General features: G+C 45.2%; 1 protein-coding gene across 1 annotated transcript in view; it reads left to right on the forward strand.

Moving 5' to 3' along the window:
- The window catches only part of TUT7 (terminal uridylyl transferase 7), a 1,376,479-nt gene that overhangs the window by 1,112,402 nt on the left and 238,592 nt on the right, over positions 1–25,485 (forward strand). Inside the window, exons 22-23 of the mRNA XM_085632922.1 lie at positions 17,315–17,362; positions 17,464–17,555. Coding sequence (XP_085489048.1) covers positions 17,315–17,362; positions 17,464–17,555 — 140 coding nt within the window. The remainder of the gene's footprint in view (positions 1–17,314; positions 17,363–17,463; positions 17,556–25,485) is intronic.

Here is a 25,485-nt window from a genome sequence, read left to right on the forward strand (position 1 = left end):
GTTCTCAAAAGATCTCCGCTAAAGTGACCCTTCGGGGGACCCGTAGGGCATTGCACCGCCGGCCCGACAAGGAGCAACTGCCCAATGATAAAGCATGACATCCTTTGGGGTGTGTGAGGGCAACAAGAGACAAGATTTGTCTTTTCTTCACACCCCCTCCCTCCACTGAGTCCCAGACCTAGCACCCTTTCCTTTCCTTCCTCTCTCTTTTTCCTTATAGTGAGTGCTTGACTCTTGGCATCACTCACTCTGGAACAGTGCCCCTCCTTTGTTGACGTCTATAAATCGACGCCAGAGAACAATATGCATGCTAAGTTCAGCGATCCCAAAGCCAGAACCTCTCCACTATGCTCATGAAGATAAAGGCATATGAAGGGGCGGATTTAGCACCCATTGCGGTCCCGCATATTTGTTTAAAGATCTTTTGATTGAAGCTGAAGATGTTGTTCAGGCATAAATCTAGCATCCTGTATGAAAGAGGGGATATCTTTCACCAGGACTTGTAGCTTTTTGTCAATTAATTCTCCAACCCTGGAACAGGGTGAGTTGATGCCCGCAATGATAGGTCTTCTGGGTGGAGGTAGACCTTCTTGTGTATTTTCGGAAGGAGATGGAAAGTGGGCATGGTGGGATGTTCGATGAAGGAGTCTGCAAGTCTGCATGTGTTATACCCACGGTACAAAAGGGGGTGGTGATGGACGGAGCATCAGAACCAATCAAACACTCACACCCAGTCAACAGATCTGGGTTTGATCCATCACCGTTCTTTAGCCCACTCTGCCACCCCAGTTCAGACATGGCCATATGCAAATCAGTCTGACCCTGTGCCTCATGGCAACAGTCCAGCCCGAACTGCCAAGCCATGCCTTCCCTGGACCGGAAACAAGCTTCCTAGGACCGGTTTCTGGCATTTCAGCCGTCTTCAGCCAGGCTTGCTTGAATCCAGTGGCAAAGTGAGCAAGGGACTCACGTCTGAGCATACCCTGCCAACTTATGGCGAACAAAGCGGTACACAAGGGGGTGGTGATGGACGGAGCATCAGAACCAATCAAACACTCACACCCAGTCAACAGATCTGGGTTTGATCCATCACCGTTCTTTAGCCCACTCTGCCACCCCAGTTCAGACATGGCCATATGCAAATCAGTCTGACCCTGTGCCTCATGGGAACAGTCCAGCCCGAACTGCCAAGCCATGCCTTCCCTGGACCGGAAACAAGCTTCCTAGGACCGATTTCTGGCATTTCTGGCATTTCAGCCGTCTTCAGCCAGGCTTGCTTGAATCCAGTGGCAAAGTGAGCAAGGGACTCACGTCTGAGCATACCCTGCCAACTTATGGCGAACAAAGCGGTACAAAAGGGGGTGGTGATGGACGGAGCATCAGAACCAATCAAACACTCACACCCAGTCAACAGATCTGGGTTTGATCCATCACCGTTCTTTAGCCCACTCTGCCACCCCAGTTCAGACATGGCCATATGCAAATCAGTCTGACCCTGTGCCTCATGGGAACAGTCCAGCCCGAACTGCCAAGCCATGCCTTCCCTGGACCGGAAACAAGCTTCCTAGGACCGGTTTCTGGCATTTCAGCCGTCTTCAGCCAGGCTTGCTTGAATCCAGTGGCAAAGTGAGCAAGGGACTCACGTCTGAGCATACCCTGCCAACTTATGGCGAACAAAGCGGTACAAAAGGTGGTGGTGATGGACGGAGCATCAGAACCAATCAAACACTCACACCCAGTCAACAGATCTGGGTTTGATCCATCACCGTTCTTTAGCCCACTCTGCCACCCCAGTTCAGACATGGCCTGTAATCTATTAATAATGTAGGCAGGGAGTCCCAAATATAACGTAGGCAGGAAGTCCCAAATATAGGGCATTACTGTAGTTCAGCCTTGATGTTATAAGTTCCTGTACAACCAGCTTCCTGGCTGTGGATGAAAGGAAATTTAAAAACTTCCTTAGAATACGCATCGGTCCAAAACAAGTAGCCAACACCATTTTAACCTGTGGTTGTAAAAGGAGACAGTCGTCAAATTTGACATCCAAATTCTTCAATGAACTTCCCAGAGAGCCAGTGGCGGGGGCATCAACTGGCCAAAAGGTCTGCCATGTCTGTGGAGTTTTAAGACCAAAGAATAGAAGATCGGCCTTGTCTGCATTACATTTAAGCTGGTGGTGAGATAGCCAATTGAAGACGGCTGTTTGGCAGGATCTGATGGATTCGCAGGGAACTCTGCCGCCCTGCCCCAGGAGAACAATAGCTAAGTATTGTCCGCATAGGAAATCACTTTCGCTCCCAAGCCTTGGGCTAGTTGAGTTAGTGGATGCAAGATATACATTGAAGAGTGAGGGCTCAAGGCCTCCCACTGACAGTTCCCTAGACTCCAAGGAGAAGAGACGGATCCAGACTGCTGTCCTCGGCCCTCCAAAAAGGAGGGCAGACAGTCCAAGGCTTTACCAACTCTTCTGATGCATTGGAGACGCGTTAGGAGTTTGGCATGGGGTACCGTATCAAAGGCAGCTGTTAGATCTACTATAATCAGTACTGCCTTACTCCCAGCATCTAAAGTGCCTCTGATGTAATCAACAACTTCCACTAGGGCCGTCTCCATACTGAAGTTGGGTCTAAAGACTGACTGACTCGGGTAGGATATGATTGAGCAAAACGTATTGCCATTCCTTATGACCACAACCCCCTTCTTCCCTCTCTGGTCTTGTGAGTGCTTTCCATGCAACTTGGCATATCTTTCAAGTACTTCCCCCCCCCTCCCCTCCCCCTCTCTGTTGCTCCAATGCATAAGATTCTGTGCAGTGCAGCCACAGCTATTTGACCTAGCAGTTTTTCCCAGCAGATTTCAGGCTCATTTCTGGTGCTCATCACACCATGAAGCCTCTTGCTTTAGCCGGCCCAGGTAGGATGATGGTATCAAACGTTCTGCCTTTATCTCACCACCTCAGTCTTTTAAGAGATGCGCCTTCTTCCACTTCTGATGGCTGGCTCGAGTGCAACGCTTCCTGGTGCAGTAATTACCTTGCCCCGTCCTCACAGTCTGCAACTTTTGATCAGCTGCTGCTTACAAGTACTAGTATAGGATTTGCCTGCCTTTAGGGTATGTAAGTTCTGCCAAACTAAATAGCAGACCAATTGTGAGATGAGTTAAGGTCGCTATGTTCTTGTCAATTATGGGGTTAAGGAAGGTGTAGATTGCTACAAGCTCGGGCAAAATGCTGCCTTCCAGCAAGACTCCATTTTGCCAATTCCCTTCCTCTGTTCTAGAATACTGCTTTCTCATGGAATTTTCTAATGGAGGGTAATAGAGTGATGGGCAGTTGTTGAATAGGTCATCTGGGTCTAGGTTGGGCTTTTTTCAGCTCTGAAAGATCTGTTCTGTTTTCAGACTGGAAAGCTTTTCTTTTGATTGAGGAAGCTGATTACAGTGTTGGTCAAATGTGTGAGGGCATCTCCGTGGGAGGACGTCACAATGAATAATAATTGTATAATGTTGCCTTTATAGCTGGTTCCCTTGAAGGAGTTGAAAATGTCATCAGTATTCAGACGGACGTTGAAGGCTGCGCACGTGGGAATGGGGCAGTGGGGAATTGGCAGCATGTGATGTTGCATGTGTGATGTTTACTTGAATTCTGATTTTGCCCATCTTCTTGAGTGAAAAAGTGATTAACGGCAGTGCGTTTCTCAACAGATTGTGGCATTGGTATTCTCGGTTGGGGTTGGCACAGTGTTGGTCTCCCTTGAAAGAGTGCTTTGCTTATATTGGCAGCATCTTTGATGGTAGTCTTGTAAAGGCTTTGGCTGTGCTGATGAGGGATCTGCATATGAAGTGGAATGTTTTGAGTTGATTGAGGTCATTAAGAAATGTGGACCATCTCCATTTCATTCTGAATATGTAGCGCTTATATTCCGAGAGCTGGGAATATAATGATGTGGGTTTAGTGAATTGTAATTTTGATCATGTGTTTAAGTCTGCTTAGTTGTGTTTAGGCCTGTTTTGTGTACATTGAGAAATGTGTTGATGTATGCTGTAGGCTGGCTAGAGTTGGAAAGCATGATGAGTCCTTGGAGAGAGTCCATGAGGAAGTTTTTAAAGGCTTGCTGTTTTTTTCTTTTTTTGGGGGTCACTTTAGTGCACTGGTGTGGTGTAAAGGATGGAAACATTTATTGTGAGACAGACATTTCAGGTGTATCCAGGACAAGAGTATTGTCTTTAGGGTGGGCATGAATGGTTATGTGTTTCTTGATTCCCGGGATGCTGAGGAGTTTGTAGAATGGTTCTTTCATTGTCTTAGAGCTTGAGATAGGATGAAGTGTCAAATGAATGGTGGGTTGGTGTACTGACCTGATTAGGCAGAAGTGATGAGGTCTGACAATTCTTCATTAAAGTCCTTGTTGGGCTTGGAAGTGATTCTGTAGATCAGATTGAAAATGACGTTCTGAGACACTGAGAAGTGGCTGGTGAGTATCTCGAATAATTTAAGTTTTGCTGGTTATGTAAGGGTTTAGGGTCTTGTGGATGTATAGATGACTATGCAGCAATCAATCTGTCGTGTCTGTGCTGTAAACCCGTTTGATGTAGCTGGTTGAGAAGATGAGGACATCTAAGGCGCACATGAATCCTGGTTTGAGCCATGTTTCTGTAATTAATTGTGCGGCCAGGTTGTGTTTTGTGATTGTCTGCATTGTCAGAGCTATAAATGACTGTGTGTTGTGTTGATAGGGAATGTATGTTAGTCAGTGGGGTGGAGATGAGGCTTTGTGTGTTTGTCATTTGAGTTTTGCATAATTTGGATATGAGTGTGAGGATGTAGCATGGTGTATGGTTAATGAGGTATATGGTATGGTGTGCCTGGGACAAAGGTATCTGTCCCTGGATCCTTCCCTGCCCCAACACGTGGCATCATTTCTGTGTCTTTCGTTAGTTGTAGATGCCCAAGCAGGTATGCACTGAGAGGACTCCTTATCTGGTAATGCAGGAGTGAAGACTGGTGGGCCTTGTGAGACTGCGGCACCTATGGATTGGTGATTAATGGTTTTAAGGTAAAAAGAACAAATGATGGACAGAATGCTGAACAATGTCAGACATTCACCCCAGTAAAGAGATCTGGGCATAAATCAATTTTTTGTGTCTTTTGCCTTCTCGCCCAAACGAGGTCCCAGGCTCACTGTACCACTGGATTCAAGCTAGCGTGGCTGATGGGGAGTGAAACCCCGAAAACAGTCCTAGGATGCTTGTTTCTGTTCCAGGGAGGAACTGGCCTGGAAGTTCGGGCTGGACTGTTCCTATGGGGAACAGGGTCAAGACTGATATGCATATGGCTGGGTCTAAACTGGGTTGGAATGGTAAGCAAAAGAATGATGGATTTAACCCAGGTCTCTTGACTGGGGGTGAACGTTTTGATGTGTCCTGCATTCTGTCCATCATTTGTGTGTTTAATAGTTTTAAGGTGGCAGGGTCTGGCAGGAGGAAGGTTTTGCTGTAATGGTGGGGCTTGCGCCTTATAGGTTGATAGCAAGCGAAGGCTGCCAACTTGGGTGGTGTTGGCTGGTCTCAGGAGACGTCTGTTCTTAAAGTGAAATAATTCTGTTGGAGATTCTATTGGCTTTATTAAAGCAACAACATTCTTTTGGAGAAATACTTTCCTGTCATATCTGCCAGCACAGGCAATTCCAAGCGAGTTGTGAAAGATTGGGACCAGAAGTCGAAGACTACAAGAATTTCCATGAAAGTAATATTTGAAATGGAATTGCTTAGGGCCTCAACTAGAATACAAAATAAAGCATTGCCTGCTTGATCTTATTCCAAAAAGTATGAAGCAAAACAGATATGGATGTTTTTTTCTACTAGCTGTTGTCTTGGCGAGATGGGAAAGCATGTGGCCTGCAAGCCAATAGTTGCTGTTCTGGGAAGCTGATTTAGTCGAAAATATATGGTTGGAAAATGAGAATGATATGCAAGGAAATGTTGCTAAAACAATGGGAGCGAACTACTTTTGTGTTCAGCACACCAAAAGAGTGCATGTATTTTCTAACTGACTCCCTAATGTGCTTTTTTCCCCTCTATGCTCCATGTTACTCTCTCTTGCCCTTGTGCTTCTCCCTCGCCCGCCTCCATAATGCACTTGCGCTTCTTCCCCCGCATTTGTTTTTTTGCCTGTATACTTCTCCCCCTCTAGCTGCACTATCTGTTGCTAAATGCTAGGTCGCTAGTTAAACATAACCTGGAGTGCGCTAGACTTCTGGAAGACTTGGAGTTCAAGATAGCCTTCATAACAGAATCCTGGACGGATCCTTCAGCAGGGCCCGATATGGTGAAAGCGACTCCCCCAGACTTCCTCTCTTACAATTTGGATAGGCCTTTGAGGAGAGGAGGAGGTTTGGCTATAATATATCACCATTCTATTAAAGCATCTTTCCAACCCGTCCTCATTGATACCTGTGAAGCACTATTCTTTAACTTCGCACTTACTAACCACCAATCTTTCAAAGGTTGTCTAGTGTATAGACCACCGGGGCCTCGGAATTCGTTCCTGGCATCCGTAGGGACCTTATTGGAGGAAGGATTGCTCTCCCAGACTTTTACAGTACTGGGAGACTTTAATTTCCACCTTGATGCCACTGAAGATGGGGACACCATTGCTCTGCACGATCTCATGATGTCAGCAGACCTTAGGCAACGGGTTAAAGGACCTACCCATAGGGGAGGGCACACCCTGGATGGGATTTTCTCTAACTTCAGTAATCTCCTATTTCAGGGTCCCCTCCCACTGGTTTGGTCCGATCATGTGGCAGTCCAATTCAAGATTCACCTTGACCCTCGTCCTAAAGAAAGGGAGAATAGAAAGAATAACATAAAAACTCGAGATTGGAACAAGGTGGAGGTGGGTGCCCTTAATAAGATTCTATACTCTCCAACAGACTGTGCCGCGGACAATGCGGAAAACGCTTGTCAACAATATACCAAGTGGCTGGAGCGGGCTTGTGACAACTTAGCTCCGACTAAACTGTTAAGACCTAAGAGAGCTCAGCCTTCCGCCCCATGGTACTCTGAGGATCTTAGAACTCACAAAAGCCACTGTAAGAAACTTGAACGCGCATGGAGGAGCAATTATAATGAGGCTGAACGCTTAGCCTATAAATCTAGCCTTCAATCCTATAAACAGGTCATTGCATTAGCAAAACAAACCTATTTCGCAGCACAGATCTTAGAATCCAAAGACTCGGTTAAGGAACTGTTTAAGACAGTAACTAGTTTGGCATCCCCAAAACCTAATCCAATCCAACCTAGTCAGCAGCTATGTGAAAGTCTGGCCAATTTTTTCCTGTCCAAGGTAGAACGCATATTTGAGGTTTTTTCCAAGGGAAGCCCTAGCTCTCTAGAAACGTGGAGGGAAGACCCTAGGTCAGAGGATGTCACCGGCCTTACCTTTGATCAATTCCGGCCCATCTCTATCCTAGACACTCAAAATGGTCTGATGGAAGCTAACTCAGGCTCTCCCTTCGATCCCTGCCCATGCAGGTTTGCCAAGCTGGCCGCTGGCCCAATAGGGATCAGGCTCACGAGCATATTTAACCTTATGTTCACATCTGGTCTTTTTCCAAGACAGTGGAAACTGGCTTCAATTTTACCACTCCTAAAAAAGGCAAATTTGCCATCTGACGATCCTAATAGCTTTCGCCCGATTGCCAGGCTACCCCTCCCGGCCAAATTGGTTGAAAAATTTATGAATAAGCAACTTTCTCTCTTCTTGGCCGATACCCAAGCATTTGACCCCACTCAATACGGCTTCAGGCCCGGCCATAGTACGGAGTCCGCCTTGATTAAGGCGACGGAAGAAATTAGAGAGGCAGTGGATCAGGGAGGGAAAGCAGCACTGATCCTACTTGACCTGTCGGCAGCGTTCGACACGGTCCACCATTCCTTACTCCTGAACCGTTTAAAAACTTGCGGTATCGGTGGAAAAGCTTGGGACCTCATTAAATCATTTCTTGCGGATAGGAGACAAGTGGTTACCCTGGGAGAATTTCAGTCTAAGCCTTTCTCCACACCTTGTGGTGTCCCACAGGGGTCTTCACTTAGTCCCACCCTTTTTAACGTTTTCGTGAGCACGTTGGCACCAGTTATTGGCGCCTATGGATTCGGTATCACGTCTTACGCAGACGACACTCAAATTGTGGTCTCTCTGACTCCGGGAGGGGAGACTAACACTGAAGAGCGTCTGCGTGAATGTATGTCAGCAGTTGGGAACTGGATGGCTGAGAACTGCCTCAAATTAAACTCAGACAAAACTGAGGTCCTTCTCTTCGGCAACATCTCTAATTTTTGGACACCAGCTTGTTGGCCAGACTCTCTGGGCAAGCTTCCAATCCCAGTTGCAAAAACAAAAAACCTCTGCATCATCCTGGACGACAGACTGACTTTGGAGTACCACATCAAGGAGGTCACTTCCAAAACCAGGTACACCATTAGGATGCTGAGTAAAGTCCTACCCCTGTTACCCCAAGACAGCAGACATATTGTGGTCAGGGGTTTGGTACTTGCTAGACTGGATTATTGCAATGGACTTTTTCTCAATGCTCAATGTAGGGCACTGAGTAAACTTCAGATCCTTCAGAATGCCGCAGTCCGTCTTCTCATGGGCAACTCCAGATTTGCATCTGCTTCCCAGGGAAGAAAAACACTGCACTGGCTACCGGTCAAGAGCCGAATCCGGTTTAAGGCCCTAACCCTGACCTTTAAAGCTCTGCATGGTTTAGGTCCAGAATTTCTTAAGAACAGGCTACACTGGTATGTGCCAGGGAGATGTCTTCGTTCGAAATCCGCCAACCCGGCTCATGTCCCACGTATTAGGAAAGCGCGTTGGGGAGGCAGGAGTTTCATCTACGGGGCTGCCAAAGCCTGGAATGATCTTCCATCGTACCTTAGGACTATGACGGATCTTCTACTATTCAGAAGGGAACTAAAGACCTGGCTGTTCCGGAATGAATAGGCACAGGTATTCTTATTGTTGCTCCCTTCCCAAGTCCTCTCAGTTTTCATGACAGCGCCAGGACACCTCCGGGTAATTGTCGCGCTATACAAAATTCAATAACATAACATAACATAATATTTGCTTTTTTCCCCTCTGTGCCACACGCTGCTCTTTTGCACCCATTTGCTTTCTTTTGCACCCATTTACTTTTCTCCACCCCCATTCTCTGTTGCTTCTCCTATCGGCTCCCCCATCCGTGCCCTTATGTTGCTTCACCCCACCCCTGCTTTTCCTCTAGCCCATGTGTTGCTTCCACCCAATGTCATTTCGCTTACACCCCACCCTGTGTCGTTCCCCCCCCCTTCCCCCATCATATACTTAAAAAAGGCATTTCATGTTTAAAAAAATGTTATTACTTACTGATTCAACTCTGCTTGGTCCGCATGCCTACAAACTGATGCAGGTGGCTGTATCATAGGCTTTTTTAAAATAGATTTTTTATTATTTAGTCATGCTGTGCAGCATGGGCATACCCAGTGGACAGGAAAAACCAAAGAAGAGACCTATTCGAGTTGCCAAAGCTTGTGTTATACTTGGCATATAGGATACTAGTTACTTAAACCACTGCATTAGAAATGTCTTACTGTTGAATATTTAAGAAAGAAAAAAACATAACAGTATCTTTCCATTTATTCAGAAAAAAGAATTTGATGTTGACCCTCCATTGTAGGTGAAGATCATGGAAAGGGCAGACTTATCCATCTAAAAATAGATGTCGCTGGTTGCAGAAGAAGCAACATGTTGGAATGTCATTATATGTATGGGAGATGCACCTCCGATGCATGCCATGGCTTGAGTGCAGTTCAGAGATGCATGACAGCTGATGGTTTGGAGGTGAAGAGGGCTCATTAGGGAGGTAGGTGAGCTCACTCACCAACTGTAGTATACATATGTCTGCAGAATGCTCTGTACAACTCGGAAGCACCCGTTATCTGCCCTCATCTCCTGGTACTAGCGGCACGCACACACCACACTTGGGAGCAGTTAAGCAGCCATCCATGTGACGGGAAATCGCTGCTCGTCCGAGTCACATGCTCACATTCTTTCGAGGTGGGACAATCATCCGGAATTAATTTCAAGAGAGCAGGAAATGTTAACAAAAGTAAAATACAAATCAGCACTTTAGTAGCAGGCCACTAGAGGAGGCGTGACCAGAATGGGGCTACGATGCTACAATCTCAACACTGATGTTTATTTTTATTTCAAAAACTTTCCTTTGATTGCACGGTGATGAATGCCCTGCCTGATCTACCATGTTCACGAGAGAACTTGTCCCTGTGTACTAACCATGCCATGCAACTGCAAAGACAAAACAGCACAGCCACAGGCTGCTGGGAGAGGGGAGGAGAAATGGCCGGGGCAGAAGAAAGACACGAGGTCGGGTGGAAAACCCGAAGCAGTTCTGTGTGGATGAGTAAGAGCCTGCTGTTTTAGTTTTGGATGTTTAACAGAGCAGCTGTCGAAGTGCATGAAAAGTGTGTTAACTGTGATCCTGAGTACAATGTGGCAGGATCAGTGAGTGTCCGGTCTGGTGCCTCAGTGGACTAATGCTTCCACTGCAGGGGCCTGCGTTCGACCTCATTGTCACAGGTTCACATCCCGGCGAGTCCACTCAGTCTTTCATCCATCTGAGGTCGATAAAATGAGTATTATTGAGTTGGGTAACAAGAAACATCTGTTATTCTGCGCCAAGATACCTACGGGTGAACGTGAACTCCACAAATACACGTTATGTTAGAGGGGAAGGCACATTTTGTTCAGATAGCAGACTTCCTGGAGGCGGCTGTCGTTGAGTTACAGACACTTCACTTTTTGGTGAAAGCTTTTGCTTTTGAATGACTTTTATTTAAAGAAGCGGCCAGAATTTGGATAGCAAATTAAAATGTAATTGCTTGTGTATCCCTCTAAGTAGCATTCAGGTAGAATGAAAAGCTGTTTAACCTGGTTAATCATGATGTATAGCTAAGCAGAAATGTTCTGCTTAAATAATTATAAAAATATGTAATTTTTTCATAAATATAATGGGCAAGGCATTTTTTTCTTTGATCTGATTGTTGGTTAAAATCTACGGATGCATTGTGTAGAATCCTTTTATAATTTCTTAACTGCTGCTGAAATGTCTTTAATAGTGAAGCCCAAATTGCTATCCTAAGAACTTGTTGCACTTCCCGCCGCTAGTCTTCTTTCAATGGCTATACTTCATTTACGACAGTGCTTTCATTTTTCGCATTCTATGCTGCCACTCGGGGATGTTCACTACAGCGGGCCGCTAGATTCTGAAAGCAGAAGTCCGTTCCTGCCTAGTTTTAAATTTGTGCTTGCTGCTTGGAACAGTCTACGCCTGACTGCTAGGTTCAGAAAGCAGCAGTGCGTGCCTGCCTAGTTTCAAATTCATGCTCACCATGTGCTGCTTTTAACAGTGATCATGACGGCGGCTATTGCATCCACTTCTCCACAGGGCGGCAGCAGGTAGCTGCTCATCCCCACCGTTGCACAGATCAATGCAGAGTTACCCAGGTACACGCTTCTTCTCCACAAAGAAAAAATTGCACCCCAAACGATCAGATAACATAAGCAGAAAGGTACTGAACTTGGTCCCTGCGCCGTGGGAGGAAACAAAAGACAAAAAGGAAGAACAAAGAGTAACGATTGACCACTAGCAAGCAAGAATTTTTAAAAGACACTGAAACAAACAAACAAATGAAAAGCAAAGGGTGGGCTATAAGCCCACAAACTATATACAACAGGTCTTGAACCTCAACCTGAAAAAAGTTGTCAATTGCCCACTCCAGTTTTTCTGCAACCTTTTGTCAATACATTTAATTTCAGAATCGAGCGACAAACAGCAAGTACCTGCATTTTAGCTTAAAAGATTCCCAGTAAAAGCTTAGTTTGAATGTGATTTTGTCTCCTAAAAGCTGCCATACATTATGGGTGTATCAGAAAAGGGAGTCCAGGTCAATGGGTTGTCACTTTGGGATCAGACCCCTCCTCCGCATTTATTAAATCCTCAGATCTTAGCGGAGGAAGTCCAGGTCATTGGTTTTATTCCCCAGGATCAGGCCCCTCCCCTTGAATTATTTAATCCTCAGATTACAGTCAAATCTCAGCCCTGTCATGGAGACAGTAATTCTCATGACCTGGTGGTAGCCAGTCTCCCGTATACTAATGTGAACCCTGGTTGTAGCCTTGTATCCTGGAACATATCAGGACTACGTTCTTAGATTAGTAACCCTCAATGGCCTGAATTCATATTAAAACATGATATTCTAGGTTTTCAGGAAACGTGGCTGATGGATTCAATACACATAAATGGTTTTAAAACATTTAATACCCATTCTATAGGGGGCCTGCACTGTAGAGCTAAAGGTGGGCTCCGTACATATATATCTAATAAGTTAAACCTTACTAAGATTGAGTCTTACCTTGAGTCTCCATATTATCAATTGCTCATTTTGTATTCAAATGCTTCTCATTGTACGGTACTGGTTAACCTTTATAATAATATTCCATCAGAACGTTTTTCTATTGTGGTTAAGAATTTGTGCAATGTATTGAAAACCGTGTGTAATGAAAATGTTAAAGATAAGATGCTCATATTGTTTGGTGATTTTAACTGCGCTTTGTGTCCTCATGAGGATGATGCAATATGTGGTTTTAATGTGGAAGAATGCATAAATATTACTCACTTCTGCCACTCAAGTACAGGGGAGCTGTTCAATGAACTGGTGTTTAACCTGGATCTAGGCCTTGCTAATGAATCATGCGCTAGACCTGCCCCTATGCCGCAGACCTTTATGGTAGAGGCCTTTGTTCCACAATAGACTATGTATTGCTATCAAATACATATGCATCTAGGCTGCTTTCTTTTACAGTTGATGCTTACCCGTTGAGTGATGATTTCTAGGCCTGGGCGAAAATTTCGTTCCGTTCGCGGAAATTGCGATAATTTGACATTTTCGCGTTCCGCGGAGAGCGCGAAAATGTCAAAATTTTCGGTTTCCGCAGCTTGGCGATAATTTGTTTCTTGCTCGCGCTGTAAAATAATACATTCTCGCGCGCGCGCGATCGCCTTACCTGAATCCCTGCGTTCGCCGACAAGTTTTCTTGATCCGGTTGCGTTCTCCATGAGATGTTGTATTGTTTTTAGCCATTTGCGCTGTCTCGCGACAGTTTGCGCCCGCAGTGACGTCATGCGTCGCGCGATCACGTCTTTCTTCTCGCGATCATGCACCGCGAGACAACTCAAAACAAGATGGCCGCGCCCGCAAGCAACCACATGGGTAAGTTGGCGACCCGCAACCATGCAGAAAATCTCGCGAACATGCCGGAAAAAAACTTCCGCATCTTCGTGATATTTCCGCTTGTTTGCGATAATTTTAAACATTTTCGCGATAATTTGCGAAAGTTAATTTCACAAATTCCGCCCACCCCTAATCATTTCCCACTATGTATATCGGTACAACTCCTCTCTAATAGACAGGGTAGGGATTTACAGACTGTAGATCAGGCTCTAGCCAATGTAAAAATTGACAGTTAATGGGTACACCCTTTGCTGGAATATGGTGGACCCCGATATGGTAAACAAACAGCTGATTACTAAGTGTAGACTGACGTTTGATACCTGCCTGAATGAATCAACATCTTCCGAAAGCATCCTATCCTCTTTTCAAGTAATAGCAGGTGTGGTAAGGGATGTGTTACTCAAACAAGGTGGGAAAACGTCTGGTCCCCAGAGGTGGTTTGACTCGAATTGCTCCCGAGCATACTCCTCTCTGAAACATGAGCTGCATAATACCCCAAGGAACACCATCAAGATCAGGCAGGCTAGAATGGATTATAAATTGGTACCTTACAGAAAGAAAGAATGTCTTAAGAAAAGAAGCGTGGGAGTCGCTTACCATAGCCTCACAAATGAAAGATAGATCTGGAAAGCAGTAAACGGTCCATTCCTGTCCTTGGGTGGGGGTCCAGCTATTAAAATAGCCATAAGCGAGTACCAATGGATTGAACACTTTAAGATATACAACGGGCAAGTAATCTCTAATGGTCAAGATAGTGATATCCATGGATCTTCTAATTATACCCTGGATTTATACTTTAGCATAGACGAAGTAAATAGAGTACTTTCATCAAGATCAGGTGACAAAGCCTCGGGCCAAATGGGATCCCTGTGGACTTGTACAAGTCCAAAACTACTCTTTGGGCCCCCATTATTACACAAATAATGAATGCTAGTTGTCAGGCCTCTTTTCCATCAACCTGGGTGGAATCCACTATTGTCCCCATATTTAAAAATTGGAATTGTCAGGATCCCGCCTGTTACAGGCCCATCTTGTTATTGGATTCCCTGGACAAAGTTGTTGGACAAATTATTTTGGAAGGCCTACAGGTTTGCGCAGAGGATAATCAAATGTTATCAGATATTCAGTATGGATTCCGTGAAGGACTAGGGACTGTAGAGCAGAGCTTAAATCTAGCTATTTTTGTGGGATAGTATATTAGGGCAAAAAAGGGTAGATTGTTTTTAGCTTTTGTTGACCTCACGACAGCTTTTGATTGTGTGAGGCATGCTAAACTTTGGGAGATTTTAGAAACCTTGGGGGGTTGATAAAAATATAATTTACTTTCTTAAGCGCCTCTACAGTGGAGCAAAGTCACGTGTGCGCTTTGGCCTGGGGGGAGAGCGCACTGCCTCCTTCCCTATTAGGAGGGGGGTTAGACAAGTTTCTGTCCTAGCCCCCTTCCTTTTTAACCTTTATATTAATGGGCTAGAGCAGGCACTTCTTAAGGATGCTCAAGATTTCCCCCAAATAGGCAACTGTCCCATACCAGCTCTTTTATATGCAGACAACTCTGTCATAATGTCCCGCTCGCAGATCAGACTCCAGAAGGTTTTAAATATATTTTTTTAACTTTATGAAGGACCTTGGCCTTAGTATTAACACCTCAAAGACTTTTATAATGAGATGTAGACGTGGTAACCAGAAGTGTAGGGATATGTATGTGGATGGACATCTAATAGCCCCAACTAACAGTTTTTCATATCTAGGGATTCTGTTTAGCCAGAATGACACATGGGCCCAAGCAGTCTCAGCAAAAAATCTGGCACTTATTAGAACAACAACTGCTCTTGCCAGCTTCTCAAAAAAAGTTGGGTGGGAAACCCCCAAGAGAACTCTTGCAAATATACAAAGCGAAATGTGTTTAAACTGTTATATATGGAGCGGGGGTCTGGGGTTTTGCTGACACACATCCAATTCAGCTAGTGGAGAACACATTTTTAAGATATATCTTGTCAGCTTCCACCAGTACCTCCACCTATGTCTGTCACGCTGAGCTGGGCCTCCCATACATATCCGACCTTGTAAAATTAGAGCCAATTCTTCTCTGGCATATGATTTAGTCAAAAGAGGAGACCAAACTAAATAGGGAGATTCTACAGGATAGTCTGAGGCTGGAAGAGGCGCAAAAAATTCCATGGGTCAAGTTTGTGAAAGAGTTTATGAAAGACTTAGGCCATCCCTGCATATGTTAATATTATCTTGGGAAATCATGAAGCCAAGTGTCCAGCAACATCAGATGGTCCTTACTACTTTTAGCCTGCAGCCATATTTAATATGTGTACCCGGCTGATTTGATAGGCTGCTATTAATCAGATTTAGATTGGGAACCATCCATAGATTTGTCTCTTTCCTAAAAATGAATGATTGGGCAAGTGAATTACAATTCTGTCCTTGTGATAACCAATCGGCCCAATCTTCATCTCACCTAGTCTGATTTTGTAAATTTTATATAGAGTTAAGAAAGGCCTGGATAGTTCCACTTTTAAAAATCTGGGGGCTGAGGCAATGTCGTCCGGCTTTTATCAAGCTCCAGCTTTTAGAAAATGAACATTTTGCCTGGATGATATCCATGTTTTTAAACAAAGTCATTCGTCAAAAGAAGAGTATTGTGATTTAGGGGGCGACATTCTTCAGATGTACTGTTTACAATTCTTTTTAATAATATGGAATATATATCAAGCTCAAAAGTTTTTTTCAATGGATACTGTTTCTAAATTCTGGTGTAAATCTTTGTGTAATCTTTGTATTTTAGCTGTGATTTTATGATTGTGAAAAATGCAATCGAAATAAAGCTTTTCTTGACTTGACTCATGGGTGGATCAATCAACAATACTATTAACCTTGTTGTTTGGGGCTTATAAGTGGGACTCGTAGAAATGTTTGGGAGAAATGAAGCTTCTGGGAGGGTAATTAGCAGTTAAAATTGTAAGGTTGCATCTTTCCTCAGGCTTCCTTGTTCGCAAGTAGTGGTGTGCTATGTATAAAACGTATATCTATTTACCTAGCGTTTCACGTCTGTTAGAAAGCATAAAACTTAGCAGCCTTCACCAGTTTACAAAAGTTTTCAAAGGTTGCAGAAAATAATGCACTCCCTTACTTTAAAGTGTTGAAAAGTAAATTAAAGCCATACTCTCTGCAAGGTGCTCTTGACACTTTTGGTTCAACTCTTATATGCATAAGGCGGCCTTTATTCTGTGCTACCCAGTAAGGTAGTCATCGTTGGTATGTTTGTATCACCCCTTCAATACTTTGGCTTGCGTTATAAATAGCTATCCATCCTGGTAATTCTGAGGGTGGGGAAAATCGGGCCAGTTAAAATTTGGACCCAGGCAATTTTAATTCTAGTTCCCTTTTCCCCTTTATTTACACCCACTGTTTTCTGCAGCCAACATCTCTGGGTGAAAGTAGAGATATGCAGTGTTCCTTCAGATCTTATAACAATGGTTCCATCAGAATTAAGAGGCCATTTATAAAGAGTGCCTGTAGTCGTTGTAAATTTTGTGCAAAGTTCATATGCGGTTATTTGATGACCGTCGTGCATACACTGCTTAAGACCTGTGATGTTTTTAAACAAACTAATGTGAGATTTAGCTTTTTTTATTTTTTACATTAGCTCGCATAGTGAGCCTCAAAATATAGCTAAATAAATTCTTAGTTAACAATCATAGCTAATTGTCCGTTGAAGTGGAAGGTAAAGTTTTAAGAGGGCCAGTAATACATTGTACCTGCTCCACAGATCTGCTGCGGTTGACTCTGCTTTCAATTCATCAGTTGTCTTTAAAACGTATAGAATTGAGTTAACTAATTGACTCTTGTTATTTATATCATGAAAATTGTGCGGGTGAAACGTAAAACGTTTTACTTTATGTAATGTGAGGATGTTTCTGTTGTTTTGTAATGTCTACAACCATTTTACACACAGATCCTTTTGATTTGAACCACAATCTTGGAGCAGGCTTATCAAGAAAGAGTAAGTTAAGTTGTTTTATTTCTTCACAGTTTCGTTCATAGTATTACACCCAATGTGTGCCCTGCATTAATCGTGCAACTTTGCTTATTTTACCTAAATAGTGGCATATTTTATTATGAAAGCTTTTATGAATGGAAGAAGGGTGTTTGGTACACCAGTGAAAGGTTTCCCTAAAGAGTATCCAACTAAAATGGTAAGCTTTTCTTTTATTCTTTTTGTTTTGTAGAAATTGTTGCCTTTTGTTTTGCGATATTGTGAACAAACGTGGTAAATTCAGTAACTAAGATTCTTTCAGTCATCGCAGACTTGTCTGTCAAGTATAAGCACATTTTTACTCATAATATTGTTGCAGCAACTTTCTACAGGTTATTTTGTGCCGAGGTAATTTTCTTCCAAATATTTTAAATTATACATAACAGAGGCGGCCTGGAGTTGCAAAGGGGTTTGGAAATAGTAATGGCCATATCCTATGCAATGGGTGCAGTGCAGTGCTTTAGCATGATGGCCTCTGTCCAAAGCTGGACAGGCCTTTTATTCCACTGGGCATTACCCCACTGAGCTGGAGCCCTTGGAGGCTAGTTTTGAAAGTCCAGGCCACTTCTGGTGCCTCTTTCATTCTCCCCAGCTCCTCGATGTTAATTACAGCAGGCAAGGGAAGGCTTCTTAGAGAGAGCGGGACAGGGAAGGTAGAGGGAAGCGATTAGAGAGGAAGGAGAGAAAGGAGTGTATGAATGGAAAAAGAGAGAGAGCGCAAGGAGTCGAAGAGAACGGTGCTAGTTTGAGTATTTTTGCCAGGGCTGCTTTTGGTTCCCTAGCCCGGCCCTGCCTCTCTTAGAGGCTTTGCTCTATGCACTGCTGGAGGTTGGCACTCCAGAATCAAACATGGTGGGATCAGTGTTAGTCCATCAAGCATTTAAGTTCAAAGATCGCAGGACTCCAAATCTCTGGTGGCTGATTGTAGGGGCTGTGCACTTAGTTTAAAACAGATATTTTTATGGTTTGCTTTTTGTTTTCATTGTTTATAAAGCGCAGCACAATCCGTATCATTTTAAGGATTTAGGGATCCCTGTCCACAACAGATTTTAATTTTATTACCCATTCCCTGCTAATTCAAGCCCCATGATGCCAAATAATATTGAATATTAGATTAAAGGATCAGACGGAGGAATAGACAGATGTGAGATAGAATGTTCACTTTCCAGGGGGCCCCTTGAAAAGTGACAGTCTGGGCAAATGTCCACGCATGAAAGCATCTCCGAGCATAATTACTATGCAAAAGAATATCTTAGTCTGTTAATGTTAAATGGAATCAGTAAGACCATCAAATAAAGCAAATATTTGCAATATTCAAAGTAAATAACCTTTAACACATAAAGCTAAAACAAACCACTAATCTGTACATGACTGAGTAAGACCCCAGAGTTACCTTCTCCTCCTAGTCATTACGAATTAGGTTTACCCTATTTTACAGACAGGATTTACCTAATTGCACAAAAGAATAAGTGCCAATGCTCTTTAGGCATTGCTCCTTCCCTTCCTGTTTGCCAAAAGAAGAGGAAAGGGGTAGCACACCCATTTTTTGTGTTTCATGTTGTCAAATTGATGCTTGTCTAACTTGAAACGTCCTACTTTGGACTCTTTCTCGCCAGCTTCAAGGGTGTTTGCATATTACTGTGTTTGTCATTTCACTGGGAACCTACCATTGCTTTGTACTCCTTCAGAATAATTTCACTTACACTGTTCTCACTTTTTAGTATATGCTAAAACTGGAATATGGGTGGCCATGCTCCAATTGTTGTAGTGAACTTTCTGGTCTGTTGTGTTGTTTTGACAGGTGCTCCTGCTTTAGCATGCCTGCTTTCTCCTGTGGTCATCTGTTTTCCCTCCCCTGGCTCCTGTTCACTTTGCGTTTTTGATAGGCCTGGGTATAATAAAAATTAGGAAGACTGGGCTGGTGATTTGGTTTACTGATTTGATACACCCATAATCGTCCATTGGCTGGATCAGCTGTGAGAATGAAATGTCACTGGTGATGTTTTGCTCACACGAAGGGGACAAGCTAACTGGAGGACATCTTGAAACCTTGGTAGCCTGCACCAGGTAGGGAATGGGGCCCTGCCCTGTTCTTGGACCCCTGGTGTGTGGAGACCCGGCCTTCCAAGTGAAAGCTATGGCTTCGCTTACCTCTAAAAGGGATTACGGTCGCTTTTCAGCCCACAGCAATGCTAAACTCCTCCCCTCTCTGACGCCAGCTTTCCCTGGGCTTGTCCAGGCATGTTTGGCATGTTTGGAGACCTGGCCTGCGGGGACCACACCTTCTAGGCAAAAATCATGGTTTTGTCTGCCTCTCACAGGAGATTACAGGAGCTGTTCAGCCCTCAGGAGCCCCAGACTCCTTCCTGATCCAACGTCTCCCTGCCCCGGGATCTGCCTGGGCCTTTACATTGGGTCCTGTCCTCTACTCCACACCCCAGAGGGGCGCAATGGTCCTCCCAAGTCTGCAGCCACCAGCCCTCGGTAAGGACTGTCACCCCAGTCCACCTTCCCGGTGCATGATTATGAGAATTAAGCTCCTGCCGAGAAAGCCATTTTTCCTCCACTATTGAGCCCCCGCAGCTGTTCCGACAGGCCTGACGTTCATCTGGTTGGAGCTCAGGCCTTCTGAGCGCATTTCCACCAATACCACTCCTGCCCAGAGTTCTCAAGAAGATGAGGAATGACTGTGCCCAAGTCATTCTTGCGGCTCCTTATTGGGCATGGAGAGTCAGGTATCCTGAGCGGTTGCTCATGAGTATGGGTTCTCTGATCATGCTTCCTCTTTGGGAGGATCTTCTGTCGCAGCAGCAGTGTGAAATTCTGCACCCAAACCTGAAAATGTTTCGCCCTTATGCGTGGAGATTGAGCGGCAAAGTATGCAAAATTATCTTGCCAGCTAGGCATCCCTCCACCAACTTGGTATACGTCTGCCGCGGGAGCAAGTTTGTGGCATGGTGTACATTTCTGCGGGGACCATATCAGCCATCCCTGTTCAAATCCCTTATTGTATAAAGATTTATGAAAGGTCTCCATCACATGTTCCCACCTACACCCTTGTTATCCCGCAGTGGGACCTTAATTTGATTCTTACATTTTTGATGTTTGCTTCTTTCGAGCCTCTAAATGACTGCCCACTTATGCTTTCCACAATAAAAACACCCTTGCTAGTGGTGATAACATTTGCCCAGAGGGTCAGTGAACTACAGGCGCTGTCAGCACATCCTCCATCCCTTAATTTCTACCCAGACAACCAGTCCTTTGTACTAGAGCAATCTTTCTACTGAAGGTGGTAGCTCCCTTCAACGTAGGCCAGTGCATCACTCTGCCTACCTTTTATGCTCCGCCTTACCCCTCTAAAGAAGAGGAGAGACTCCATCAGCTGGACCCAAAAAGAGCATTGTCCTCCTACTCTGACCACACAAAAGAGTTCTGGGTGGATAATCAACTCTTTGTGGAGTACGCTGGAGCAAAGAAAGGAAAGGCGGCGCAGAAATTGAACATTTCACTGTGGATAGTGCTTGGGGTCAAGGTTTGCTAAGCATTAGCTAAAAAGCAACCTCCTGAAGGTTTGCGAGCTCATTCTGCCAGAACCAAGGCTGCAATCACTGCCTTAGCTCGCTGGGTTCCTGTCATGGATAGCTATCCAGGGTTCCTGTCATGGATATCTGTCAAGCAGCAATGTGGGCTGCCCTGCACACGTTTATGGAGCACTACTGCCTTGACAGTCAGTTCCGGTGAGAAGGTCACTTTGTCCATTCGATCCTACTTGATTTTTTAGTCTAATCCATATCGCAGCCCTACCTAGATTACTTGCGTATCTATTCTAAGGTAAGGAGTCTGCAGCTAGACGTCTCTATCAGATGAACAAGTTACTTAACTTTGGTTACATCTTATCTATTCGAAACTCTAACTGCAAATTCCGTACCGACCCGTCCATCCTCTCTGCTCTGCAAATGGATTTCAGAGCATAAGGTTGTTCCCCTTTTAAGGGCCCTAATTTAATGCAGCAGTGGTCAGTGTTCTTCGTGGCTCTGCGCTTCTGGCACGGAAAGTCGCAAAAAGAAACAGATGTCTCTTTTCCATATAGGCACCGCCCACATCACTTCTGGTATGGACGATGCCATATGGAGCCGGACAACACCACCTACCGGCGCGCAAGTCAATCAATGAATCAGGGTTTGTAAAGCACGGCTACTTACCCATAAGGGTCTCAAGGCGCTGTTGTGGGGGGTAGCAAATCAGACTAGGTGCTGAGTTTATCTGAAGAGCCAGGTCTTGAGGTCCTTCCTGAATTGCATCAGCGAGAGTGATTTCCTGAGGTGGATGGGTGAGGTGTTCCATGTCTTGGAGGTGCGGTAGGAGAAGGACATTCCTCCGGCTCTGATCTTGTGAATTAGTAGGACAGTGGCTAGGGAAAGCTAAGCGGAGCGGAGGTGTCTGTTGGGTACGTGGAATGTGAGGCTGTGATTCAGGCATGCGGGTCCAGCGTTGTGAAAGGCCTTATATGTGTTGGTGAGGAGTTGGAAGGTTATTCCGACATCCACTGGGAGCCAGTGGATGTCGTGTAGGTGTTGACAGATGTGGTTGCAACAGGGGATATTGAGGATTAGTCTTGTTGCAGCTTTCAGGTCATTCTGGAGTCTTCGGAAGAGTTTCTGGGTGACGCCGGCATAGAGTGCATTGCCATATTCCAATCTGCTGCTGATGAGGGTATGGGTGAATTCCTGGATTCGGTGGGGATCCATCTGAAGGTCTTTCGAAACAGGCAGAATGTGTTGAAGCAGGCAGAGGAGACAGTGCTTATCCGGCAGTCCATTGTGAGCGAGGAGTCCAGTGCGATGCGGAGGTTTGGTTCGTGGGGGCATGGGGACTTCCTAGAGCAGAGGGCCACCAGGAGTAGTTCCAAGCAGAGGGGGAGGCTCCCAGGATAAGGACTTCTGTCCTCTCCGACTTGAGCTTCAGGCAGCTGTCCTTCATCCAGGCGGTGACAGCTTTCATGCCTTTGTGAAAGTTGTTACCAGCGACAGTGGGTTCTTTGGTGAGGGAGAGGATCAGCTGAGTGACGTCGGCATTAGAGGCGATGTTGAGCCTGTGGTTCCTGACGATGGCTGCGAGGGGACCAATGTAGATGTTGAAGAGGGTATGGTTGTGGGTGGAGGCCTGGGGTAGTCTGCAGCAGATCTGTTGTTTTTGAGAGGTACGATGGGAGTCTAACCCGTGTTGGAAGGAACGGATTCAGTTGAGGGCCTTCTCTCGGATACCAGCGTCGTGGAGGTTTGTGGCTAGGGTACGATGGGAGACCGCGTCAAAGGCCACCAAGAGGTCCAGTAGGACGAGGGCTGTCGTTTCGCACTGGTCAGGAAGGGAAGTCAACAGTGGCGGCGAGGAGGGTGGTCTATGTGCTAGGATTGCTTCGGAATCTGGCTTGGGAGATGTCCAGGAAGTGTTTGGTTTCGATTATGTCGGTAAGCTGGGCATTGATGGCTTTTTCAATGACTTTGGAAAGGGGAGCAGGGAGACGGGCCTGAAGTTCTTGAGGTCCGTCTGGTCCGTGGAGGGTTTTTTCATGAGGGGGCTAATCTCCGCATGTGTCCAGTCATCAGGAAGGTGGAGGTCTCGAGGGACCTGTTGATGATTCATCATAGCTCGGGTGCGATGACTGAGGCGGTTCTGTGGAAGATGCGCTGCGGGCAGGGGTCCAAAGGTGCTATTGAGTAGATGCTTTTCATGGTCTTTATGGTGTTGTCTGTGGTGAGTTGGGATCAGCAGTACAGAGTCGGTCGGGGAGTCGGGTGTCAGTTGTGGTGTTTGCTGTCGCTGTGGGGGTGGTCCTCGGTGTCGATGTTGACGTAGATAGACTTTTTTTTAATAAATCTTTTTATTGTGGCAACAACTTTGCCTTCACGCTGACTTACTTCTACATCACGATTATACAATGAAGCATCATTTCAACACTGGATAAAGTACTTGATAATGTACAGTATTTATTGTATTTCTCTTCACCCCATCTCCACTCTTTCATCCTGACATTATTGTCTTTCAATCTCATCTTAGTCGCTCAAAAGGTTTACATATCATCCCCCAATATTCGTTCCATTACCCCCAGATTTTTTTCCATTTATGTGGGCAGCCTCTACTCTTGTAAACTGCTCTCTGCAAGCATACACCAATTCATATCAGCCTTCCATTCTTTCAGTGTCGGGCTGATACCGCTCTCCACCTTAGTGCAATATTACGTTTTGCTACCATGAATCGTAGTGCCACCCATAGGCGTTTTAAATTGGTTAGATCTGATTCCCTCCATATATTCAGCAGACACCACCCTGGCGACTTAATCACCTCATAATTCTCTCATATTTTTCAGTATCGCCTCACAGTACTCTTGGAGAAGTGGGCAATCCCTTATCATGTGGGAGAATGTGCCATCTTGTCCGCATCCCTTAGAGCAAAGTGGTGAATCCGTTTTTCCCATCTTCACCAGGCTGGTGCATGAGAAATAGGCTCTGTGAAGGATCTTTAGTTGTACCAATCTAAAACATGAGGGTATGCCCACCTCTTTAGAGGAGTCCATTGCCTCTAGCCATTCCTCATCTTCAAGACAACCTATTTCCCCCTCCCAGCGAGTTCGGAGGCCCCACAAGGGTTATTCATAATTTTACGGTACACTAAGGAGATCGATTTCCTGTCTAGGTAGACTTCTAGCAATCTATCCTCCAGCGGGGAGGATTCATGTAATTCGGACCCCTTCGGAAATGCTGCCTTCAGCGCTTGGCTGATCTGGAGGTACCTAAAGGTCTTTAACTCCGCCATCTGGTATTCTTTTTGCAGATTTGAGAAAGCTCATACATCTCTTTCCCACAGATTACCGACCCTAGAAATTCCAATCAAATCCCACTTGTCAAACCCTTTCTGTTGTGCCAATAGACCCATTCTGACTGAGTCCCACAGTGGGGTCATTTGGGTAATTCTATTTTTCCAACCCAAAGCTCTTGATGCCTCTCGACAGATTTGCAGTGTGGTTGAGGTCGGTACGTGGAATGAGCCTGTCTTTTCCCCCCCATTTATGGCTCTGAGGTAGCCTCCGGGCTGCATGTTGTGACGGTCCATACTGTATGCAGGATCATCCTGGGGTCTGTGGACCCAGCTATTGATCACTGTAATCTGAGCCGCCCAGTAGTATCTTCGGAGGGAGGGAAGCACTATCCCTCCATTGAACCAGCCCCCGTACAATTTTGGGAGTGAAATTCTTGACACGCCTCCATCCCACAATAACTCTCTCACTGCAGTGTCTATTTGCTGAAAGTAAGGTGGGGGAACTATGTAGGGTGTATTGTGAAGCACATGCCCAAACTTGGGCAGAGCTATCATTTTTAAAAAGAACCGCTCTACCCAGGAGGGACAATGGTAATGATCGCCAGTGCTGGGTTTCTTTCCTCAGGTGCTCTAGTGAGGGTTCTAAATTTAGTTCTTAGAAACTCTTAGGAGCCCTGGTAATGTATATTCCAAGATATCGGAACCCGTTTGCATCTATCCATATCTCGCATCCTCTGGGGAGTCTCGGCGGGTCTCCTGAAGGAATATAAATCACCGATTTCTCCCAGTAGATGGTGAGGAACAAGTCGAATATATGCAGCATTCTAAGGAGCGTAGTATTAGCGCTCCCCACGTCCATTAGAATATCATCCGCGTAGAGGGAGAGTCTGTCTTCCCATTCCTGGGTCCATAGCAGTCCCCAAATCATGGGATCACCATGTATCCATACCGCCAAGGGCTCCAGCACCAGCGCGAATAAGGAGGAAAGGGGGCATCCCTGCCTCGTTCCTCTCTGCCTCGTTCCTCTCTGCAGCGTAAAGACTCTGGATGCGTTCCCATTAACCGAGACCTGTGCTAGGGGTTCAGAATATAGAAGTCTGATTCATGCTAGGAATCGCTGACCAAAGCCCTGCTTTCCTAAAACTGATTATAGAAATGACCATTCTACTCTGTCAAACAGCCTGCGGGCATCTAGGGGCACTACCACTGCGTCTTCATGGATGTTCGCCGCCCTGCCTATGGCTCCATAAAGCCTTCTAAGATTGAGTTCTGTA

Source organism: Triturus cristatus, chromosome 2_1, assembly GCF_964204655.1.
Source record: "Triturus cristatus chromosome 2_1, aTriCri1.1, whole genome shotgun sequence".
Taxonomy (NCBI): Eukaryota; Metazoa; Chordata; class Amphibia; order Caudata; family Salamandridae; genus Triturus; species Triturus cristatus.